This window comes from Myotis daubentonii, chromosome 14 (assembly GCF_963259705.1).
Source record: "Myotis daubentonii chromosome 14, mMyoDau2.1, whole genome shotgun sequence".
In the NCBI taxonomy this organism is placed as follows: domain Eukaryota; kingdom Metazoa; phylum Chordata; class Mammalia; order Chiroptera; family Vespertilionidae; genus Myotis; species Myotis daubentonii.
The window spans coordinates 15,018,752-15,044,562 of record NC_081853.1 but is presented as its reverse complement, the minus strand read 5'-3'; the positions used below and the strand labels follow the sequence as shown (position 1 = coordinate 15,044,562).

At 39.7% G+C, this 25,811-nt stretch overlaps 1 protein-coding gene across 1 annotated transcript in view; it reads right to left on the bottom strand.

Moving 5' to 3' along the window:
- DNAH12 (dynein axonemal heavy chain 12) overlaps positions 1-25,811 on the bottom strand; it is a 283,964-nt gene that overhangs the window by 151,724 nt on the left and 106,429 nt on the right. Inside the window, exons 22-31 of the mRNA XM_059663211.1 lie at positions 23,071-23,265; positions 20,250-20,371; positions 19,872-20,154; positions 14,352-14,471; positions 11,978-12,134; positions 11,576-11,748; positions 4,381-4,533; positions 3,888-4,127; positions 3,321-3,566; positions 2,869-2,988 (exon numbers count right to left, since the gene is read on the bottom strand). Of these exons, the coding sequence (XP_059519194.1) occupies positions 2,869-2,988; positions 3,321-3,566; positions 3,888-4,127; positions 4,381-4,533; positions 11,576-11,748; positions 11,978-12,134; positions 14,352-14,471; positions 19,872-20,154; positions 20,250-20,371; positions 23,071-23,265 (1,809 nt within the window). The remainder of the gene's footprint in view (positions 1-2,868; positions 2,989-3,320; positions 3,567-3,887; positions 4,128-4,380; positions 4,534-11,575; positions 11,749-11,977; positions 12,135-14,351; positions 14,472-19,871; positions 20,155-20,249; positions 20,372-23,070; positions 23,266-25,811) is intronic.

Below are 25,811 nucleotides of genomic sequence, written 5' to 3'. Positions count from 1 at the left end.
TCTGTCATTTGTGACCTGTTTCTTTGTCTCCGCATTTTTTATGCTTCCCTGTGTTGATAGAGCTGGTTTCTGTGCTAGGTGTCCTATAGGGCCCAGTGGCTCAGCCTCCCCAATTACCTGAGGTGGAAACTCTTGGTGCACCCCTTTGTGGGCTTTGTGCACAGTCTTGTTGTAGTTAAGCCTTGATTGTTGTAGGTGTCACTGGGAGAAATTGACCTCCAGGCCAACTGGCTGTGAGAATTAGCTGTGTCTGCAGTGGGAGAACTTCTGTGCTGAAGACACCCTTCTGGGGCAAGACTTACTTCAGTGGGGGTTTGGTGCTCATTGAGTCTGCCCCTTGAGTGTGTCTCTTATGGATCTGTGGAGTTGTAATCTGGATGGTCCCACTCTGACTACTGGGTACACTGGCTCTTGGATCTAAGGAGGTGCTAATTTAGCCTCTGCCTGAGGCTACCCAGCAGGAGCCCAGCTGTGAAGCAGTGCAAGCTGCTGTGGGGCCTTGGGCCTTCTTTTGGATGTTCTGGCTTTCTCTGACACAGCTGCAGTTTGTTAGGTAATTTTCAGATTGCAAAGGGTTTGGCCTTTCATATGCAAAAGCCTCTGCGCACAGCTTGGGTGGGCGGGGTCTCAGGGGATCAACAGGGCAGAGCAAGCAGCTACGGCTGCTCCTCAGTCCTGCCCTAAGAGGCCCTGTTTCTCAGTGTCGGTAATTGCTGCAAGCACCTCTGAGAGAAAGCCGCCCTCAAGTTCCGACCAATGCCAGACAGTCCAGTTTCTCCCGTATGAGTCTGGGTCCCCAGAGACTCACCCGGAACTGGAGTTCAGAGCAGTCGGGAGCTTGCGACTCCCTCCCAATTGAAAAAGACAACTGTGTCCTCAGTTTCCAGCCCTTTCCACATGGGCTGCGTCCTCAGCTGCCAGCGCTTTCCGCACGCCTCTGTACCCCTGCACTTTACTTCTGCACTTCCTCTGAGTCTCAGTGTGCTTTTCTCTTTCCTTCTAGTTGTAGAATTTCCACTCAGCCAGCCTTCCTGTGGTTCTGGATAATGTTCGTTTTGTCTTTTAGTTGTATTTTTGAAGTTGTTGTGCAAGGCAGCAATTTCCGGTGTCTACCTATGCCGCCATCTTGGTTTCCCCCTCTGTCAATACTTTAAATGGAATTGGAAATACACATACCTTGTTTTTTTTTTTTTTTTAAAAAAAAGAGCAACCATATTATTTAAATTTGAGAAACAAATCATTGTTAACTATAAGATGTTTTACCACTTTCAGCTTAGAATCTTTTGTTACCAGCTGAAGTATACAACAGTATTATAGTATACACTAGAGGCCCAGTGCACAAAAATTTGTGCACCTGGGGTGGGGGGCGGGGGTCCCTCAGCCCGCCTGTGCCCTATCACAGTCTGGGACCCCTCGGGGGATGACCACTTGCTGACTTAGGCCTGTTCCCCAGGGGATTGGGCCTAAGATGGCAATCATGCATCCCTCTGGCAGCCCAGCAGCCCTCAGGGGATGCCCACTTGCCAGCAGGGAGCAGACCTAAACTGCAGTCGGACATCCTTAGCGCTGCTGAAGAGGCAAGAGAGGCTCCCACCACCACCGCTGTACTGGCAGCCATCAGCCTTGCTTGTGGCTGAGCAGAGCTTCCCCACGTGAGAGCACACTGACCACCAGAAGGCACCTCCTGCATTGAGCGTCTGCCCCCTGGTGGTCAGTGTGTGTCATAGTGACCAGTCATTCCCAGTCTTTCGGCTGTTAGGGTCAGTTTGCATATTACTCTTTTACTATATAGGATAGAGGCCTGGTGCATGGGTGGGGGCCGGCTGGTTTGCCTAGAAGGGTGTCCCAGATCAGGGTGGGGGTCCTACTTGGGTGCCTGGCCAGCCTGGGTGAGGGGTTGATTGCTGTTTTCAGGCTGGCCACACCCCCTTTAGTGTGGGGGTCTCCACTGGGGTGCCTGGACAGTCTGGGTGAGGGTCTGAGGGTCGTTTTCAGGTGGGCGGGTGACTGAAGCTCCCAGCCTCTCCTTTTTTTCTTTTTTTCAATTCTGGGATTTATTTACCTTCTATAATTGAAACATTGTTGCCATCACTGGCACTCCCAGCTCTGAGGCCACAGCAGGCTGAAAGCAGGTATCTGGGGTTTGTTTAGCTTCTATAATTGAAACATTGTTGCTTTCAGCCTCAGAGCCAGCCGTGGCAGGCGGGGAACCTTCGCTTCCTCCATCACTGGAGCAAGCAAGCCTCATGTTCGCTTCAGCTGCGTGGCTGCCGGCCACCATCTTTGTTGGCAGTTAATTTGCATATTGCCCTGATTAGCCAATGGGAAGCGTAGCAGAGGTATGGTTAATTACCCTTTTTGTCTTTTATTAGCTAGGATAGTAGTAAGTATTAGAAATCACATGATAGAAAATACTTATTCTCTTACAACAATCATCTTTGACCTGAACTTTGTCAACCCTAGTATCATATAACAGAATGTACTAGTAAAATTTACTCATTTTCATATTAAGGTGACCAAAATAGGGGTTTATCCTCCCAACAGAATGATTTCACCCACTTAATAAAACCTTGTAGCCCTAACCGGTTTGGTTCAGCAGATAGAGCATCGGCCTGGGGACTGAAGGGTCCCAGGTTCAATTCCAGTCAAGGGCATGTACCCGGGTTGCGGGCACATCCCCAGTAGGGGGCATGCAAGAGGCAGCTGAATCGATGCTTCTCTCATCGATGTTTCTAACTATCTCTCTCCCTCTCCCTTCCTCTCTCTAAAACATCAATAAAATATATTTTTTAAAAGAACACCTTGTAAACTATTAAGTCATGAGATAAATTTGTTTGTGGAATAAGTTATTCTCAGAGGTTTACTTACATGATAGTCAGCTTCAGGAAGTTTAATGCCAGGAAATAAGTCACTAGTTATTCCATTAAATAAGGGTATATCATGTGATAAAAACTTTGGTTCATTTACATCTTTAATTGATCGAAGAAGCTAAAAGCATCCAAAAAGTGCAATATTAAGTTAATTGCCAGTATTTGCCCTTTCCTCCCCATACCCAAAGTCAAAGTTTATTTTACATTGTTCCATGGAATCCCCATACTGAAAAGCCAACACTATGCTTATCGAGCCAAAAGGTCCTTGCATTTACATAAAGTATAATGAATAACATAACCCCTAAACTATCATTTCAACCTCTTATAAAAAGGCTCAAAGCAAGAACTCTCTTTTTTGCCTATAGTTCCTGATCAACCGCACTAAAAAAATTATCTTTTACTCAGACTTTCTTTCACAATGTATGTATTCATTCATGTATGTATACTTACAAGTATATCTTCATTTTCATTTGGAAATTTTAGTTTTAGGTTTCCAGCAGCCACTAAAACTGCTTTCACTGCTCGCATTCCATAGTCATAATGAAACTGCGATGAGAGCTGTTCTGAGCAAAGCCTATAGGTCATTACTATCTTCACAGACAAAGGTTTTGCATTCAAAAATCCATAGGAGTAGAGGGAGATTTCTGCTATGAGGGCATAGTTTGGAACCATCATAGCCACTGTTCTAAAAAGAACCTGAAGTATATAATAAATGAAATATATTATTTACATAAAGAAAACCATTTTAATACTAAGCATAAGCACCCAAAAATAATGTGTTGATATTCAAGTTTATTCACCCAATGCAGCAACTTTTCATTAACTCTTTAATTTTTCACTAGCACTTTAATAATTTTGTGCCCTTTAATTTTTTTTAGACACCTAAAAGAGTTTTTGGAGGTTTACCATGCAGAAAATAGAAAAGAGAAATTACAAAAACATGTGAGAAAATATACCTTTTGAGCGGGTTATGCTGCTACTTTTGATTAACAAATTTACATTCTTAAAAAATATTACCTTAAGATTGTCTGGCAATTCAGAACGTCCTGCATAGCCAGGATTCATGGTAATAGCTACAAAACAGTTGGGATTGAGTTTAAGTTCTGCCCCTTCAAAAACAAACACATCCAGCTTCTGTTGAATGGCTCTTTGAATGCAAAGGATCTGTTGAGCTACCACTGACAACACTTCCAACTCAATTCGATTAAATTCATCAAAGCAAGCCCAAGCACCAGAAGAAGCCAATCCTTTAAAAAACTAAGGACCAGAAAAAAGGAAGATAATTTTTCTTAGGAAAAGGCATCACTTATTAAAACAAACATTTAACCTTTTAAGTCAAAACTGAAAATTAAGGTTAATAAAAGCCCAAAGATATAAACAATGTCATTATCTGTAAACCCAAGGTTCAAGTAATGCTTAAGCTACATTCAAATAATGTTTAACTGAGTTTGCTTCAGTTTATCCAGTTACACCTAGCTATAAGTTGGTAACATTTAAAATGTAACTTTACCTTTCCCATTGCTAGATAATCTAACCCATCTGAACAGTTGAACACCACACACTGTACAGCAAGAGCTTTAGCCAAGTCCTTGGTGGTTTCAGTTTTTCCTGTGCCTGCTGGTCCTTCTGGAGCACCTCCAAGATTTAAATAGAAGGCACCTATCTGAAAAGAAACATTTTTGTGAAAAGAAATAATCCATGCTTAACTGAAAACAACAACACAGATAATCACTTCCAAAATGGATTTAGTTTTAGTTGTAACTTCAGAGAGGCAGTAATACAATTACATTTTTCAGTTAATTTTTAGCACACAATTTTCTAGCTGTACAAAAAGTAAGCAGTTTATAGAGTTCAAAAAAGTGAAAATGTATTAAAATCTCCTTATCCTTTAATACTTTGCATGTACAGTATTCCATTTGCCTTTAAAAACAAAGAAAATCTAGCCTTGAGGTGTTACAATTTGGTCAGAAAGGTTTAATTAGAAGTGGCTGTGAAGATAATTATAGAGTTCCATAATGAAAATCTCTTGGCTAGCCTCAAAGAGAGTACATATTTGAAAGTGAGTGTTATGAATGGGGACCCATCAGTTGGAAGAGAAACATGACCTATTATATAATTTTATCTATGATTCACCCTGGCTATTGATCCTGACACTCTTGGTATGTTCTCTATTCCCATAACACTATTCTATACTTCTCCTACCACTAATATTGCTTTCTACCTTGCCTTACAGGTAATTATGTTGATTTTTCCCTCTCACTTAGTCTTTAAGTTCAATAAGCACAACATCAGCAGTATCTGAATGCTTTCTGGGTTTCCACAATGACTGGAACAGTGGCTGAACATTTTTAGAAGCACACAGATTACAGTCAACTCTCTAACTATGAAGTTTGCTTCATAAAAACCAATATGGGAGTTTGTAAAACTTGACTCCTTTTAGGAGAAATAAGGTTAAGGGACACATGGTTGTACATATAGGGAGGCAGGAGGTTTATGGGAACTCCTGTACTTTCTACTTAATTTTGTTGAGAACCTAAAAATGCTCTTTTAAAAGACTATTTTAAAAATAAGTAATAAATAAACCTATAAAATAATATTTTTACATTTACTAAAATAAAATAATAGACATCTAAATAAAGGCAATATCAATATTTTATCTATCTTAAATTTATGATAAATGCTACACTGTTAATGTCCATTCATTTGATTGCCAGAAACCTTTCTCTTTACAATTTTAAGAAAATTCTTACAAGTCTGCTCCTTTTATTATGGACTAGTGTCCTGGTGCACGGATTTGTGCACATTGATAGGAAATCAGAAGAAATATTTTAATATTGCTATTCGCCCTTTCTCTATAATAGAAGTGTCAACCAAATTCACGATTGACAATGACAGATCGAAACACACGCATGTAATTGGCTCCAGTGAGAGCTTTATATGTATTGCACATGTGCAGGTCAACTTAGCCTTTTACATATATAGAATAAACTTGCTTAATTATACCTGCTTTTTTTGTTTGTTTGTTTTGATTAATTAAATCTTTATTGTTCAGATTATTACAGTTGTTCCTCTTTTTCCCCCCCCATAACTCCCCTCAACCCAATTCCCACCCCACCCTCCACCCTCACTCCCCACCCACTGTCCTTATCCATTGTTGTCCAGTCTCTGCCTGGATCCCCCTCACTCCTTCCCCCCCCCCAAGAATAGTCAGTCCACTCCCTTTCTATGCCCCTCATTCTATTATAATCACCAGTTCATTCTGTTCATCAGATTATTCACTTGATTTTCAGATTCACTTGTTGATAGGTATGTATTTGTTCTTCATAATTTATATCTTTACCTTTTTCTTCTTCCTCCTCTTTTTAAACACCTTTCAGCATTTCATATAATCCTGGTTTGGTGGTGATGAACTCCTTTAGCTTTTCCTTATCTGTGAAGCTCTTTATCTGACCTTCAATTCTGAATGATAGCTTTACTGGATAAAGTAATCTTGGTTGTAGGTTGTTGGCATTCATCACTTTGAATATTTCTTGCCACTCCCTTCTGGCCTGCATAGTTTCTGTTGAGAAATCAGCTGACAGTCATATGGGTACTCCCTTGTAGGTAACTGACTTTATTTCTCTTGCTGCTTTTAAGATTCTCTCTTTGTCTTTTGCTCTTGGCATTTTAATTATGATGTGTCTTGGTGTGGTCCTCTTTGGATTCCTTTTGTTTGGGGTTCTCTGCACTTCCTGGACTTGTAAGTCTATTTCTTTCACCAGGTAGGGGAAGTTTTCTGTCATTATTTCTTCAAATAGGTTTTCAATATCTTGCTCTCTCTCTTCTTCTGGCACCCCCATAATTCAGATGTTGGTATGCTTGAAGCTGTCCCAGAGGCTCCTTACACTATCTTCGTATTTTTGGATTCTTTTTTCATTTTGCTTTTCTGGTTGGGTGTTTTTTGCTTCTTCGTATTTCAAATAGTTGACTTCATTCTTGGGATCCTCTAGTCTGCTATTGGGATTCTGTATAATATTCTTTATTTCAGTCAGTGCATGCTTAATTTCTAGTTGGTCCTTTATCACAGCCTCGAGGGTCTCATTAGATTTCTTGTAGGCCTCATTAAGTTTATCGGCAGTTTCTAGAAAATTCTTGAAAAACCTTAAAAGTGTGGTTTTGAACTCTATATCCAGTCGTTTGCTTTCCTCCATTTCTGTCATTTGTGTCCTTTTTCTTTGTCTCCGCATTTTTTATGCTTCCCTGTGTTGATAGAGTGGTTTTCTGTGCTAAGTGTCCTCTAGGGCCCAGTGGCTCAGCCTCCCCAATTACCTGAGGAGGACACTCTTGGTGCACCCCCTTGTGGTCTTTGTGCACAGTCTTGTTGTAGTTAAGCCTTGATTGTTGTAGGTGTCACTGGGAGGAATTGACCTCCAGGCCAATTGGCTATGAGAATCAGCTGTGTCTGCAGTGGGAGAACTTCTGTGCTGGAGACACCCCTCTGGGGCAAGACTTGCTTCAGTGGGGCTTTGGTGCTCACTGAGTCTGCCCCCTGAGTGTGTCCTTTATGGTTCCACAGAGCTGCAAACTGGATGGTCCCACTCTGACCTCTGGGTGGCTCCTGTCTCCTGGATCTCTAGGGAGGTGCTAATCTAGCCTGTGCCTTAGGCTACCCAGCAAAAGCCTCCCTGCAGGGCTTGGGCAGGGCGGGTCCCACAGGATCAACAGGGTGGGGCTAGCAGTTATGGCTGCTCTTAGAGGCTCTGCTTCTCAGTGTCTGGGCAATCACTGCATGCCCCTCTGAGAGAAAGCTGCCCTCAACTTCCGACAGATGCCAGACAGTCCTGCTTCTCCCGTATGAGTCTGGGTCCCCAGAGACTCGCCCAGAACTGGAGCTCAGAGCCTGAGATTCCCTCCTGATTGAAAACGACAACCGTGCCCTCAGCTGCCAGCCCTCTCTGCATGCACCTCCGCACCTTAGTATTTTACTTCCGCACTGCGCCTCCTCTGAGTCTCGGTATGCTTTTCTCTTTCCTTCTAGTTGTAGAATTTCCACTCAGCCAGCCTTCCTGTGGTTCTGGTTGATGTCCGTTCCGTCTTTTAGTTGTATTTTTGAAGTGGTTGTTCGAGGCAGCAAACTCTGGTGTTTACTATGCCGCCATCTTGGTTTCTCCTGCTATATACATGCTTTCTGATTTAGCTAAACTTTTTCTAGCCCAGTGAAGCACCCCAAATTCTCGTTCAGCTAATTGTCAGCAACACAGCAGTAAATATCAACACAAAGCAGATTATTATTGTAGATCATGCAGGGAGAACGAAGGGTAGAATTGTTAACTGTAGCAGTGTTGGACTATATTCTGTGCAGCGAGAAAACCTGAAGTCATTTTCAAGGTCCACCATTTCTTACTTCTTTTCAGTCAGGTCAAGTTTCTAAACTTCCTAAATCTCTGTTTTCCAGCTAATGAAAAGAAAATAGGATTCTACTGTGTCTCCTGTTTTCCTACTCCAGGACTTCTGTGAGGATCAAATGAGATGAAGCACAGGAAAACATTTCACAAATATTTGGTTGAACTGTGAAATGTTTGCACCTGGCTATAAAGCAAGTCGTGTTTCTGGGCTGAAGAAACTCCAAAGAGGCTAGTTGCTAGGGAGGGGAAGCTGGGCATTGCTACATAATGTCATTACCTGGCATCCACAGTGACTATTTCCAGGCTGGGCTGGGCTATGGGCTGCATTTTGGGCCAGGGGGTCTTGGCAGCGTTGGCTGCGATTTGGTGGGGTGTAGCTCCGAGGTGGTGGCAGGGCCTGTATCCCACTTGGGGGAAGCCGAGTGTTGATTTGTCAGCATCAAGTCCATGGTGCTGTTTATTTTAAATAGCCATTGAGTGTCATGGCAGCTTCTGAGTTGAGTGTCTGCCCTCTGGTAATCAGTGTGCATCACAGCTACCAGTCAGACAGACACTTAGCCCCCTTGGGGGACCCCTTGGGGGATGTCAGAGAGCCAGTTTCGGCTCTTTTGTATCTCTACTAGAGGCCTGGTGCACAGATTCATGCACCGGTGGGGTCCCTCAGCCTGGCCTGTGCCCTCTCACAATCCGGGACCCCTCGGAGGATGTTGGAGTATGCATATAAGATCTTTGGTTAATCTCTTCCACCCCTCTCTCCTTCCCTCTGAGATTCATCAGTCTGTTCCATGTTTCCATGCCTGTGTGTTGAGCATCTGCCCCTTGGTGGTCAGTGCGCATCATAGCTACAGGTCGAACAATTGCTTATATATATAGCTAGATATATATAGATAGATAGATCTATATATAGATAGATAGATAGATTTATATATATAGATAGATATACAAAAGCCTAGTGCCTGGACTGGTGGAACAACCAGACAACCGGAACAACCAGTGGCTATGATGTGCACTGCAGCACCCAACCAGCCTGATCCGGGCCCTGATTGCCCCCCCGCTACCAGCTTGCCTGGCCCCTCGATCAACCCCCAACACCCCAATTGGGGGCAGGGCTGGCTGGCCCACCACCCATGGCCCCTCACTCTGGCCGGCCAACCTCCCGCAGCCCATCCCCACTGCCAGCCTGACCCAATGGGCCCCCATCGGGGTGGGCCAGCTGGACCCCACCCGTGCACAAATTCGTGCACTGGGTCTCTAGTAGATATATAAAAGGCTAATATGCTAAGTGTCCCTCTGCCCGCCCGGCCAGTTGCAATGATGCACACTGACCACCAGGGGGCAGACGCTCAATGAAGGATCTGCCGAGCTACAGTGACTTGGCAGCAGCAGTTCTCAGGTGACACACCCCAAAATCAGAGAAGAGGGAGCATGATTCCTCGTGGGGCCATGCGATTCTACCTTTGGCCATGGGTTATGTTATTGGGGAGGCACTGTCGCCCCGAATCTGGTTTTTTGCACACTTGTATTTGCATTCCACACCCTGTACGACAGCAACTTTGCAGAGTGCCCTCTCACACTCTGGGACCCCTTGGGGGATGCAGAGAGCCGGTTTCGGCCCGATCCCCGTAGGCCAGGCCAAGGAACCCCACCTGCCAGAGGGACCCCATACTGACTCCACAGACACCCGTTGAGCCACAGCGCTCCCCAGGTATGGCCAGCAGGGGAGAGACTGTGGGAGGTTGGCAGCAGAGCGTGTCTGGCCCATCTCGCCCAGTCCTGCCCCACTGGCCACCTTCTAGTTAATTGCCTTTCGATGCGCACAAATCTGTGCACCAGGTCACTAGTATATAGATAATACATATCCTAGGAGATTTATTTTGTTGTTCATTCTAGTGTTGTATACAAATGCTTAATGTGCTTTTGATTTCACAGCTTCCACCTTACAAGTATTCACAGCTTCTGATGTCTCTGAGGGTCCAGATAGGACATGGAAGCTTGAGATTCATTTACTCAACAAATATTTAAAGAGTAATTATGTACTTGTTCACACTAGAGTAGAAACCAAGACAGACATGGTATCTGCCCTCAGGTAGTTTCCTGAGAAATTAGAGGGTTTGGTGAAACATTTTATTGTAGATGCACTAACATCCTACCCATATTCCCTTTACTGACCATTGCATCCATCTCCCACTTGCTGGAGTGTCAGCTACAAATAGCTCCCACCTGTTCTTTTCTCCTGGAAATTGTTCTCAACTAATAGAAGCTACCTCACTGGCAAATACCTGATAGCTCACTTATACCCCTAAACCTATGGGTGACCCACAGCCAATGACTATAAAGGAATATAAAAGCCAGCCCCTTTGCCTAAAAGTGAAGTACCTTTGTGATGTAATTCATGCTCCAAAACTCCCTGTGAGATCAGGCTAAGGAAATATATCCAATGAAATCACATCTCTCCTTAGCTTTCCCCTGTTTTCCTCACTTCCTTACAGATTTGTACTAAGAGCATTCTCTAATAAATCATTTGCCCAACAATTGTCATTTCATCTCTGCTTCTAGAGAACTCAATAAAAGACACTTTAATTTTACTTACTTTACTTGGTGTTTCTTGATGTTCCTCCTCAATTTCCAAATACAGTTGTGAGATTTAGCAAATTTAAATATAGGATGCCAAGTTAAATTTTAATTTCTGATAAACAATGAATAAATATGTCCCATACAATATTTAGGACTTATTTATCTTAAAAATGTATTTGTTGTTTATTTGAAATTCAAATTTACCTGGGAGTCCTGTATTTTATCTGTCAACCCTAATCCTAATGTTTCTATTTTAATAGTCATAGCTCTATCTTCCATACCTTCCCACCAAACACAGACCTCAGGGCCAACTCCCTACGTTTCAGGTCTCTCCCTCCTATTCAATAGAACGAACTTGGAGTTCTTTGGCCCAACTGTACTTTCCTCATCTTCCTGTCATCTCTCCCAGAACTCCACTGCAAAAACTGATAATATTTTCCAAAGCTTTGATTTTTCTCTTATTTCTTCAGTATTTTCCTTTTTCTAATTATTCCCAATGGGAGTGCTCACGATTTTCAAACATTAGAATTTAAACATACTTGTATTCTACAAAAGCACCAAGAATGAAATATTCATTATGATAATTTCACATAAAAGAAATTTAGAACTAGGAAGGAATAGCTGTATTCAACTATCACCAATAAGAGAATAAAATGAGGATAGCCATGTTAAATTTGGACAAAAAAAAATATGACCACACTAAAAAGTAAACTTTAATGTGTGAATTAAAATAATTTAAATGCATACCAATGTTCTGTAACATCTGTCAGTTAGAGGAGTAATGACAAGTCGAGGTGAGTTGCCAAGATATTCATAAGCATATTTAACATTGCAATTAATGATGCGAACTCGAGCATTCTCATATTCCCAGTAATATCGAAGCTGAGCAAGCCACTGGAAATCTGTATTATGTGAGACACCTAAAAAGAATAAAGTAAAACAGGATACATGATCCTAAAATAGAAATAATTTGAAAAATAGGTATTTTATCATCTTTTATAAATATAGCAAATATCAAAACAATTCATGTTTTCCAATATGTAGAAAAGATCATATATAATAAATTCTATAGTATACATATAGTATAAATCTTCGTTGCTAGAAGTTATTAATATTTTATCTTTAACATTAAAGAAAAAAGTCACATACCCACATCAATCATGTCCATGACCACGTCTCTAGCATGGACATCAATAGTAACCAAAGCGCCCAGAGTAGTCCTGGTCTGCTTCGATAGTTTTCCTCTTACCAGCCCTACAATATCATTTAGCTGATTCTGAAGTTCCTTATAGTACTTAGTTAATCCCTAAAAAATAAAAAAGCAATTAAACTAATCTCATATAGCACCTAAAATATGTGCTTTATATATTTACTCTTATACAAAACAATTCTGACTTCATAATATACCTCAATAGAGAAATGAATTATAGAATAGAGTGATTTTTGTCTAAGCCTAGCATAAAATATAACAAGTTCTCAAATAATTATATAATTTTAATGCTACATGTAGAAATTCAGGAGAAAATTGGCTTTAAAAATAACAGATAAGCTAACAAAGAAACATAGCATATAGAAAAGAATGTTACTTAAAATCATATAATGCGAGAACCAAGATGGCGGCATAGGTTAACGCCGGAGTTTGCTGCTTTGAACAACTACTTCAAAAGTGAAACTAAAACACGGAAGGGACGTCACCCAGAACCACAGGAACGCTGGCTGAGTGGAAGTCCTACAACTAGGAGGAAAGAGAAACGCATACGGACACTCAGAGGAGGCACAGTGCTGAAGTCAAATTCTGAGGTGCGGAGTGCGCGGAGCGGGCTGGTGGCGGAGGGCGCGGTTGGTGTTTTCAATCGGGAGGGAGTCGCAGACTCTGAGCTCCAGATCCGGGCGAGTCTTTAGGGACCCAGACTCAAACGGGAGAAGCGGGACTGTCTGGCTTCAGTCAGAGTGAGTGCAGCTTTCTCTCTGAGCTTTGCAGCGGGTGCTGGGACTCAGAGGCAGAGCCCCTGGGGACAGGACTGAGAGCCGCCATAACTGCTCTCTCCGGCCCACCCTGTTGATCCTGTGCGACCCGCCCTGCCCACGCCCTGCACAGAGGCATTTGCCGGATAGCCTCAGGCAAAGGCTAGATTAGCACCTCCCTAGAGGACAGAAGTTCTCTCACTACAGACACAGCTGATTCTCATAGCCACTTGGCCTGGAGGTCAAACCCTCCCTGGAATTAGCTACAACAATCAAGATTTATCTATAAGACTGTGAACAAAGACCACTAGGGGGTGCACCAAGGAAGCAAAACAAAATGTGGAGACAAAGAAACAGGACAAAATTGTCAATGGAAGAAATAGAGTTCAGAACCACACTTTTAAGGTCTCTCAAGAACTGTTTAGAAGCTGCCGATAAACTTAATGAGATCTACACGAAAACTAATAAGACCCTCGATCTTATATTGGGGAACCAACTAGAAATTAAGCACACATGGACTGAAGTAACGAATATTATACAGACGCCCGACAGCAGACCAGAGGAGCGCAAGAATCAAGTCAATGATTTGAAATGCGAGGAAGCAAAAAACATCCAATCGGAAAAGCAAAATGAAAAAAGAATCCAAAAATGCGAGGATAGTGTAAGGAGCCTCTGGGACAGCTTCAAGCGCACCAACATCAGAATTATAGGGGTGCCAGAAGATGAGAGAGACCAAGATATTGAAAACCTATTTGAAGAAATAATGACAGAAAACTTCCCCTACCTGGTCAAAGAAAGGGACTTACAGGTCCAAGAAGCGCGGAGAACCCCAAACAAAAGGAATCCAAAGAGGACCACACCAAGACACATCATAATTAAAATGCCAAGAGCAAAAGATAAAGAGAGAATCTTAAAAACAGCAAGAGAAAGAAACTCAGTTACCTACAAGGGAATACCCATACGACTGTCAGCTGATTTCTCAACAGAAACTTTGCAGGCCAGAAGGGAGTGGCAAGAAATATTCAAAGTGATGAATACCAAGAACCTACAACCAAGATTACTTTATCCAGCAAAGCTATCATTCAGAATTGAAGGTTAGATAAAGAGCTTCACAGATAAGGAAAAGCTAAAGGAGTTCATCACCACCAAACCAGGATTATATGAAATGCTGAAAGGTATCCTTTAAGAAGAGGAAGAGGAAGAAAAAGGTAAAGATACAAATTATGAACAACAAATATGCATCTATCAACAAGTGAATCTAAAAATCAAGTGAATAAATAATCTGATGAACAGAATGAACTGTTGATTATAATAGAATCAGGGACATAGAAAGGGAATGGACTGACTATTCTTGGGGGGGAAAGGGGTGTGGGAGATGTGGGAAGAGACTGGACAAAAATCGTGCACCTATGGATGAGGACAGTGGGTGGGGAGTGAGGGCGGAGGGTGGGGCGGGAACTGGGAGGAGGGGAGTTATGGGGGGGAAAAAAAAGGGAACAAATGTAATAATCTGAACAATAAAGATTTAATTTAAAAAAAAAATCATATAATGCTTTACCTTTGTCCCATCACTTATAACTTCCTGTGTCTCAGAAGTCCAGAACATTTGAGAAACACAAAGTACAACTTGTCCAGGCCACTCTCGAACCCAGTCTCTTCTTGTAGAGTCTGGATAAGCCTGAATAATAAAAAAGCATTTCTAACTTTAAAAGATTTCTAAAGGGAAAAAGCAAAAAGCTAAATGTCTAACAACAGAGAAGCAAAATATTTGGTACATTGTAGGCTAGAATATCACATACTCATGAAAAATGTTAGGTGACTATTTAAAATACCTGAACATTTTTTATAAATTATGATTATATTTTTAAAATATGTATATAATTTTTATGTTCTTTTGCTGTGGAGAGTTGTCAAGTTTTACGAATAGAATACATATTACTTCGATTAGAATACATATTACTTCCATTACAGAAATTAAACTGTAAAAAAATAAATCAGCCCAGCCAGTATGGCTCAGTTGGTTGAGCATTGTCCCATGGACCAAGAGGTCACTGGATCAATTTCCAGTCAGGCCACAAGCCCAGGTTGTGGACTCAATCCCCAGTAGGGAGCATGCAGAAGGCAGATGATCAATGTTTCTCTCTCATCAATGTTTCTCTCTCTCTCTCTCTCTCTCTCTCTCTCTCTCTCTCTCTCTCTCTCCCTCTCTCTCTAAGATGAATAAAAACACTTTAAAAATAAATAAATAAATCAGTCTAATAAATTAACTTATACAATTTAGTGGAAAATTGGCCTAGTAGTTAGAGCCCTTGTATTATTAATCCATAGCAATTCTAAAAATTTGTATGACCAGAGTATATCATTTGAATAATCATATGTAGGGTGGGGCAAAAGTAAGTTTACAGTTGTTCCTATGGAAAATAATATAATTACTAAATAATAATAAAATAATCTTTGTGTTTCACATGCTTACAATTGAAAACCTACTTTTGTTTCACCCTGTATTTTGTTCAATTATATTGAACAATCCGGGCTTTTGACTTCAAAGTATACTTTCATGTCTTTCTTTTTTTTATTGCTTAAAGTATTTCAAAGGGTATTACATATGTGTTCCTTTTTTTAACCCCCACCCTTGACAATACCCTGTCCTCCCCTACCCCCCAGTGTCTTATGTCCATTGGTTATGCTTATATGCATGCATACAAGTCCTTCGGTTGATGTCTTACCCCCCCTCCCTCCAGCCCCCCAACCCTCCCAGGCCTTCCCGCTGCAGTTTGACAATCTGTTTGAGTCAGCTCTGCCTCTGTATCTATTATTGTTCATAAGTTTATAATGGTCTTTATTATCCAGAAATGAGTGACATCATGTGGTATTTTTCCTTCATTGACTGGCTTATTTCACTTAGCATAATGCTCTCCAGTTCCATCCATGCTGTTGCAAATGGTAAGAGTTCCTTCCTTTTTACAGCAGCATAGTATTCCATCCTGTAGATGTACCACAGTTTTCTAATCCATTCATCTACTGATGGGCACTTAGGCTGTTTCCAGATCTTAGCTATGGTGAATTGTGCTGCTATGAACATATGGGTGCATATATCCTTTCTGATTGGTGTTTCTGGTTTCTTGGGATATATTCCTAGAAGTGGGATCACAGGGTCAAATGGGAGTTCCATTTGTAGTTTTTTGAGGAAACTCCATACTGTCTTCCATAGTGGCTGCACCAGTCTGCATTCCCACCAGCAGTGCACGAGTGTTCCTTTTTCTCCACATCCTCTCCAGCACTTGTCGTTTGTTGATTTGTTGATGATAGCCAGTCTGACAGGTGTGAGATGGTACCTCATTATTGTTTTGATTTGCATCTCTAGGATGATTAGTGACTTTGAGCATGTTTTCATATGTCTCTTGGCTTTCTGAATGTCCTCTTTTAAAAGGTGTCTATTTAGGTCCTTTGCCCATTTTTTGATTGGATTGTTTATCTTCCTTTTGTTAAGTTGTATGAGTTCCCTATACATTTTGGAGATTAGGCCCTTATCAGATATGACATTGGCAAATATGTTTTCCCACACAGTGGGTTTTCTTGTTGTTTTGTTGATGGTTTCTTTTGCTGTGCAGAAGTTTTTTATTTTGACATAGTCCCATTTGTTCATTTTCTCTGTAGTTTCAAGTGCCCTAGGAGCTGTATCAGTGAAGAAATTGCTTTGGCATATGTCTGAGGTTTTATTGCCTTTGGATTCTTCTAGAATTTTTATGGTTTCCCGTCGTACATTTAAGTCCTTTATCTATTTTGAGTTTATTTTTGTGTATTGTGTAAGTTGGTGGTCTAGTTTCATTTTCTTGCATATATCTGTCCAATTTTCCCAACACCATTTACTGAAGAGACTGTCTTGACTCCATTGTATGTTCTTGCCTCCTTTGTCAAATATTAATTGAGCATATTGGTTCGGGCCGATTTCTGGGCTCTCTATTCTATTCCATTGATCTATATGTCTGTTCTTGTGCCAGTACCAGGCAGTTTTGAGAACAGTGGCTTTGTAATAAAGCTTGATATCTGGTATTGAGATCCCACCTACTTTGTTCTTTCTCAGGATTGCTGCAGCTATTCGGGGTCTTTTTTTATTCCAGATGAATTTTTGGAGAGTTCGATCTAGACCTGTGAAGTATGCCGTTGGTATTTTAATGGGAAGTGCGTTGAATTTATAGATTGCTTTGGGTAGTATGGACATTTTAATGATGTTGATTCTACCAATCCATGAACACGGTATGTTCTTCCATCTGTTTATGTCTCCCTCTATATCTTTTTTCAACGTCATGTAGTTTTCTGAGTAGAGGTCTTTTACCTCTTTAGTTAAGTTTATTCCTAGGTAGCTTAATTTTTTTGGTGTGATGGTAAATGGGATTGTTTTTATAATCTCTCTTTCTGAAAGTTCACTATTGGTGTATAGAAATGCCTCAGATTTCTTGGGGTTAATTTTGTATCCTGCTACATTGCCAAATTCATGTATTAAGTCTAGTAGCTTTTCGATGGAGTCTCTAGGGTTTTGTATGTATAATATCATGTCGTCTGCAAATAAGGACAGTTTTACTTCCTCTTTTCCAATTTGGATGCCTTTTATTTCTTCTTCTTCTCTAATTCAAATGGCTAATACTTCCAGTACTATGTTGAACAGGAGTGGTGAGAGGGGGCATCCAATTCTTATTCCTGTCCTTAGGGGAAATGGTGTTAGTTTTTGTCCATTGAGTATGATGTTGGCTGTGGGCCTGTCATATATGGCTTTTATTATGTTGAGGTATGATCCTTCTACTCCTGCCTTGCTGAGAGTTTTTATCAAAAATGGGTGTTGGATTTTGTCAAATGCTTTTTCTGCATCAATTGATATGACCATGTGGTTTTTTTCTTTCAATTTGTTTATGTGATGTATCACATTTATTGATTTGCGGATATTGTACCATCCTTGCATCTCTGGGATAAATCCTACTTGGTCATGGTGTATGATCTTTCTGATGTACTGCTGGATCCAATTTGCTAAGATTTTGTTGAGGATTTTGGCATCTATGTTCATGAGGGATATTGGCCTGTAATTGTCTTTCTTTGTGTTGTCTTTACCTGGTTTTGGTATTAGGGTGATGCTGGCTTCATAGAATGAGCTTGGAAGTGTTCCTTCCTCTTGAATTTTTTGTAGTAGTCTGAGGAGGATAGGTTTTAGTTCTTCCTTGAATGTTTGGTAAAACTCCCCTGTGAAGCCGTCTGGTCCTGGGCTTTTGTTTGCTGGAAGCTTTTTGATGACTGCTTCAATTTCTTCCACAGTTACTGGCCTATTGAGATTTTTAGATTCTTCCTGATTGAGTTTTGGAATGTTGTATTTTTCTAGGAATTTGTCCATTTCCTCCAGGTTGTCTAGTTTGTTGGAGTAGAGTTGTCCATAGTATTTTTTAAAAATCCTTTGTATTTCTGTGGGGTCTGTTGTTATTTCGCCTCTATTGTTTCTGATTTTGTTTATTTGGGTCCTCTCTCTTTGCTTCTTGGTGAGCCTGGCTAGAGGTTTGTCAATCTTGTTTATCCTTTCAAAGAACCAGCTCTTGGTTTCATTGATTTTCTGTATTGTTTTTTTGGTCTCTATGTCATTTATTTCTGCTTAATCTTTATTATCTCCTTCCTTCTGCTCACTCTGGGGTTTTCTTGTTGCTCTCTTTCTAATCTTTGAGTTGTAAAGTTAGATGATTTGCTACCATTTTTTCTTGTTTTTTTGAGATAGGCCTGTAGAGCTATAAACTTCCCTCTCAGGACTGCTTTCATTACGTCCCATAGGTTTTGGATTGTTGTGTTTTCATTGTCATTAGTTTCCAGGATGTTTTTAATTTCTTCTTTGATCTCATTGGTAACCCAATCAATATTTAATAACATGCTATTCAGCTTCCAATTGTTTGAGTATTTTGGGTTGTTTTTAGTTTAGTTTATTTCTAATATTATGCCATCGTGGTCTGAGAAGATGCTTGGTATGATTTCAATCTTCTTGAAGTTGGGGAGACTGTGTTTGTGACCCAATATGTGGTCTATTTTTGAATGTGTCTTATGAGCACTTGAGTAGAATGTATATATTATACCTTTGATTAGCAATATTTAGGAATAAATACAAATGACAAGCTAACCTAAGTTCAAAGAAGGATGAGTTTCAAAGAATGGATGAGCTATTGCTAGGAATATGGAAAATACACTTCTATATTTATTATGGAAATACTTGATGGGAAATATTGATTCTTTCCTATGTGTTTAGTTTGTTTAGAGTAATAAGTAGAAAAAAAGGGAGTAAAAGTCAATATTTATCTATAGGAACACTGAAGCTGAACATAATATCCACTGCAAGATTATGAGCTTCCTGAGTTCTTGGTAAAGGAAAAAGGATACGTCATTCACATAAAGTGGGCTGCTGGATATAAGGCTACAATGCCTTTTTAAATGATTTTTTAAAAATACACAACTGTTCCTTTGTGGTCCCCCAAAGCAGATATATACTGAAGTTTATCATTCAAAATTAGGTTAACCGGAGTAGCATAAGTGAGGTACATGTACTGCTTAGGTGTTATATTTCTTTCAAATATACATCCTCCTTTAATGTTTGTTCAACTCATTTCAACTTCGAAGTTTTTAAGTAATTAAGTGTAAACAACAGTAAGTGAACTAGATCATGCATTTAACACCTGATTTTGAGGTTTTATCTGATCCCAGGGCCTTTACACTGGATACCAAGATGGTATTCTATTTGTTCTTTACCTGATTAATTCCTATTTATGGTTTGGTTCTGTTTTAATTTTACTTCCTCTAATTGCCTATCACTAGAACCACCACCCCCATTCTAAATTATATACATTTTATTATTATTCTTTTGTGGCACATAATCACATATTATCATTAATTCTTACTAATATTAATTATTGTTAGAAACAAAAAAGAGTAAATAAAATAATAAATGTTTGTAAATAGTAAGAACTTTAAATGTTAATTTACTGGTAACCCATTCAAAACCTCCTAAAAGAAAGCATTTACAGAATATAAGGTATACATTAAATCCTAGGTAACGCACCAGCCTGGCTGCAGCAATCACATCATGAATACTCCGGAGCATTAAATCTTCCACTTGAATCAGCCACTTTTCCACAGCACCTCGTGCTGCAGACGTGGAAATAAGTGCAATCAGCTCCACACGCTCACCTTCAGAACTATACATGGCCTTAATGTCCAAATTGGGAAGGAACTCCAATTTAGCAATGCCCTCAAAGCATTTTTTTAAATGAGGCTGAACTCTAAGTGGATCTTTGGTCTCTGACAAAATCTCTAACATTTCATCGTTAGATAAGAAGAAAAAACTAGAGAAAAACATGCAAATACAAAAGCTTTAGTTATAATTCATCACAAATCAGAAAGTGCTTTCAAGTATAGCACAACTGATTATCCATCATACCGAGGGAAGAAAAGTCGTTTTTTTTCAAGATATGCATTAAGCCCTTTCATAATTTTATCCAAAAGTTCATTGCAGCTCTGTAGTTTTTCCAATAAACCTGTTAAAGAAGTAGCAGCAAGAACCTAAAAGAGACATAATCATTCAGTTCAACACTTATATACTAGGTATAATTATAAGATGTAAACATTAATCTATGTTATATGTCAAAAGGTATATGAAAATTGTTATAAGATTTTTTTGTAATGGGAAATTATTAAAATTCAATAAACCACAACTATTCTAATCCAAAATGCTAGTTACAAATGAGAAGTTATGACTGTCATGCACTCTCTCTCTCTAAAAGAAAAGAAAATGTAATGGAAAAAATATCCTTAGGTGAGGATTAACAAAAGTTACATTTATAATTGTCAACTACAAACTTAACAATTTAGATGTATGTGTTGGCAAACTGCATCCCATGGGCTAAATCCAGCCTGCTACCACTTTTTCTTTTTTCAGTTTTATAAAGTATAATTAACAAATAAAAATTGTACATATTTAAGGAGCACAACTTGATTTTTTTTATGTATGTATACATTGTGCTGCCAGGTTTTTTTATGGCCCACAAGTGAAGGATTATTTTTTACACCTTTTTATTTCTTTGTTTTGTTAATCCTCACCTGAGGATATTTTTCCCATTAAATTTTTTGTTTTTGTTTTTGTTTTTGTTTTTGTTTTTGTTTTTAGAGAGAGAGAGTGGAAGAAACGGAAGGGGAAAGAGACACAGAAAGAGAGAGAGAGAAACCTCAATGTGAGAAAGACACATCAATTGGTTGCCTCCTGCATTCATCTGGACTGGCCTGAATCCAACCTGCAATCCAGATTCATGTCCTTGATCAAGAATCAAACCTGCAATCCTTCAATACATGGGCCAACACTCTAACAACTGAGCAACACCGAGCTGGGATGTTTTTACAGCTTTAAGGGGTTAAAAAAATTAAAATAATATTTCATGGCACACAACAATCTCAGGGTCTATAAACAATTTATTTAGCATAGGCACATCCATTCAGTTACAAATTGTCTAGCTGCTTTCTCACTACAATGACAGCAGAGTTGACGAGGTGGGGGGAAAAAGAGAAAAGAAAAACTACGTTTCACAAAGCCCAAAATATTTACCAACTGGCCTTTTGCAGAAAAAAAAATCCGACTTCTGATCTGTAAATCATGTCTCACAAAGGATCTAAAGTCAACATATAAGGCAAAATCCTTGTGACTCATAAATATCAGTATACTGTTTACTCTCAGTAAGTCTAGCACAGCTACTTTTTCATCCAGTATTGAAACAAATTCTTAAGTTGAATACTAGATTTTTATAAGTGGACTTTTATCTATGAACTTTGCATAATATGTATATGAAAAATGCATAGTATGTCTTTTAACATTAGACTCATACTAAGCAAGGTACTATACTCACACTAGGGGAGAGAGAACAAATGCAACCAACTAAGAAAACCTCAGATTATTTTTTCCTTTCACTCCCAAGCATATAGACATTGAGTGGAATCACCTGCACTATTCTCTCTCTCTCTCTCTCTCTCTCTCTCTCTCTCTCTCTCTCTCTCTCTCTCCATTTTATTTTACTATTTATTTTACAAGAGGATGGGATCAGTGAGTTAAATATACATGAGAAGTGAGTTACATGTACATGTGAAGCAGCTCTACCATCCAGTAAGTAGTTAATATCCAAAATATATAAAGAACACATACAACTCAATGCTAAACAAATAATCCAATTTTAAAATGGGCAGAGGACCGAACACTTCTCCCAAGAAGACATACAAATGGCCAACAGATATATGAAAAGATGCTCAACCTCATTATCAATTAGAGAAATGGCAATGAAAGCTACAATGTCCTACCATCTCACACCTGTTAGAATGGCTACTATCAACAAGACAAGTAATAAAAAGTGTTGGAGAGGTTGTGAAGAAAGATTCCCATTGCTGGTGGGAATGTAAACTAGTACAGCCATTATGGAAGAGTATGGAGGCTCCTCAAAAAATTAAAACTAGAGTTACCATATGACCCAGCAACCCCACTTCTGGGTATCTACACGAAAATGTTGAAAACATTTCTTTGCAAAGGTATATGCACCCCTATAATCATTGCAGCATTATTCACGGTGGCCAAGACATGGAAACAATCGAAGTGTCCTTCGATAGAGGATGTGGTACATATATACAATGGAATACTACTTAGCCATAAGAAAAGATGAATACTGCCATTTGCAACAACATGGATGGAACTTGAGAATATCATGCTAAAGTGAAATAAGTTAGTCAAAAAAAGGTAAGAACCTTATGATTTCACTCATATGTGGGATATAAAACTGTAAGCAACAATGAATAAACAAGAAAAATAAATAAAAACTCATAGACACACACAACAGTACTGTGGTTACCAGAAGGAAAGGGTTTGGGGGTAGTAAAGGGTAAAGGGGGTCAAACATATGGTGACATCTGGAAGATGATTTGACATTGGGTGGTCTGCACACAGTGCAACATACAGATCGTGTATTATAGAAATATACACTTGAAACCTATATAATCTTATTAAACCATGTCACCCCAATAAATCTGATGTAAAAGAATTATAAGTAGTATATCTTATGAATTGAAAAGTAAAATTGCTTTAATGCTTTCTTACATTTTTTCTGAACTTTGCAGTTTTTATACAATGAGCATGTTTGATTTTTTTAATCAGAAAAAGCCAAACGCTTTTTTAATAGCCCAAAATAAAGGTTCCCCTTTATTTGCAAGAGAAAAAACAAATACTACACCTTTGGATCTTTTGCACAAAACTTCATAACATCTCTCCAATGTCTGTCTACTGTCTGAAATTGACGTCCTTCTTCTGCCATCTGTTGCATGATATCCTCAGAGCAAAAAATGGGCTCCAAGTATAGCCATTGAGCTTGTACTTTCAACCATTCATCAATCGTTTCTTGTATTCGAATCAAACGGTCCTCCCAGGCCTTAATGAAAAACATAGTACACTAAATTCCAGTTATTAAAGAAAAATAATGTTATAGCAATAAATGTGTATTTAAATTTTACTGTTATTTTTAAATCAATGCACAACAGCCCAAGATCACTTATGGGTGTCTCACAGGGGTTTAGAAAAACACTAGGAGGTCTGAAGTTTTCCTAAATCATTAGAACTCACAATTGGAAATGACTATAGTTATTTAGACCAATTTCCTAATCACTAGGTAAACCACCCACATCCAAAAGGCATCCAGGAATATACCCTGATCTACACCAATGGTTATCAACCTAGGGGCTATTTTGTCCCCCATCCCAAGGAACATTTGACAATGTCTGGAGACATTCTCATTTGTCACAATTGATGGGATGAGAGTGCTACTAATATCTAGTTAGTAGAATATTGTAGCTAAATGTCCTACAATGTACAGGACAACCCTCACAACAAAGAATTATTTAACCCAAAATGTCTTTAGTGCCAGGTTGAAAAACCCTGATCCACAGCAACACAATTGGGCGGGGGGGGGGGGGGGGGGGGGGGAGTCTCCTTACTCTCACAGGTCTCCAAGACTCAGTAAGATATTTAATTAGTTGAAGTCATTCAAATAATCTCTCTTTGGTTCTTAAATATTTGGCCTAAGGTCGAATATGTCAAGAGATTAGACCTCATATTTTTTATTGTTTTTAAACTTCTAAAAGAGCTTTTAAATTTATCTTGTAAATTCTACCTTGTTAGACAATAAATTTCTGCAGACATATCAGGAAAGTCTAGGTCAGCCTGATTCATGAGAAAATGTACAGCATTATGTTCTTTTGGAAGAACACAACTCTGTCTACTCTGAATATCAAGAGCCAAGGTCTTTCATAAAAAACACCATCTATACTTAAATTAAAACCAATCTACCTTGGTTTCTTTAAAATATATTTTTATTGATTTCAGAGAGGAAGGGAGAGGGAGAGAAAGACAGAAACATGATGAAAGAGAATCATTGATCAGCCACCTCCTGCATATGAGCCCATAACCCGGGCATATGGCCTGACCAGGAATAGAACCCTAACCTCCTGGCCCACAGGTTGATGCTCAACCACTGAGCCATGCTGACCAGGCCCTGGTCTGAATTCCAGCTCAGTCATTTATTAGCTGGGCAAACCTCCTATGCTTTTATTTCCTTATTTATGAATACAGATAATAAAAGTGCCTATGTTAAAAGTCTGCTATGGAAATTAAATGGGCTGATAAATGTAAAGTGCCTAGAGCAGTATAGTTAAAAATCAATAAATACAAGGGGGAAAATCCATTTGTTGATTGTATTTTCCCTGTTATATATAATCCCAGTAAGAATTTTGAAACTATCTATAAAGGTGTTAGTCATTATAATTTGTTTACTTTCTGTATTTACCCGCATCAACTATAAGGATCCTATATAATAAAAGGATAATACGCAAATCGACCAAACAGTGGAACGACCGGTCGCTATGACATGCACTGACCACCAGGTGCTCAACACAGGAGCTTCCCCCTGGTGGTCATTGTGCCGGAGAGCCGCTCAGCCAGAAGCCGAGTTCACAGCTGGCAAGCGCAGCAGCAGTGACAGGAGCCTCTCCCACCTCTGCAGCAGCGCTAAGGATGTCCAACTGACGGCTTAGGCCCATCTGTCAGACATCCCCTGAGGGCTCCCAGACTGCAAGAGGATGCAGACCGGGCTGAGGGACCCCACCCCCCACCCCAGTGCATGAATTTCGTGCACCAGGCCTCTAGTATTAAATAATTTTATAGTCTCAAATACAACTATTTTTTCTCAAGTGAAAAATAATTCATAAATTATTCTAACAGACCCTCAAGCTAGTTGTTCAAAAACAGAATTAAAGCATGGTATACAGATCTTCACTACAAGTTAAAAGAACATAGCATGGAACAGGGACTAGGCTATTTAAAGTTAGAATAAATAATACCAACTGCTTTCCTTCCAAGTCTATTGTTGTTATTGGAGAATATTTTTTTTATGGATTTCAGAGAGGAAGGGAGAGAGAGAGAGATAGAAACATCAATGATGATCATTGATTGGCTGCTGCCTGCACACCCCACACCGGGATCAAACCCACAACCTGGGTATGCGTCTTGACTGGGAATCGAACTTCAACCTCCTAGTTCATAGGTCAGTGTTCCACTACTGAGCCACACCAGCTGAGCAGGATTTGATTTTTTAAAAAAATATATTTTATTGATTTTTTACAGAGAGGAAGGGAGAGAGATAGAGAGTTAGAAACATCGATGAGAGAGAAACATCGATCAGCTGCCTCCTGCACATCTCCTACTGGGGGTGTGCCCGCAACCCAGGTACATGCCCTTAACCGGAATCGAACCTGGGACCTTTCAGTCCGCAGGCTGACGTTCTATCCACTGAGCCAAACCGGTTTCGGCAGGATTTGATTTTTTTTTAACAAAACATAATGTGTGCTTTTCAAAATCATTAGACTTAATGTCTCAGACCTGTTCTATATAATTCCACATGAATTTTTAAATATCTGCTCCTGC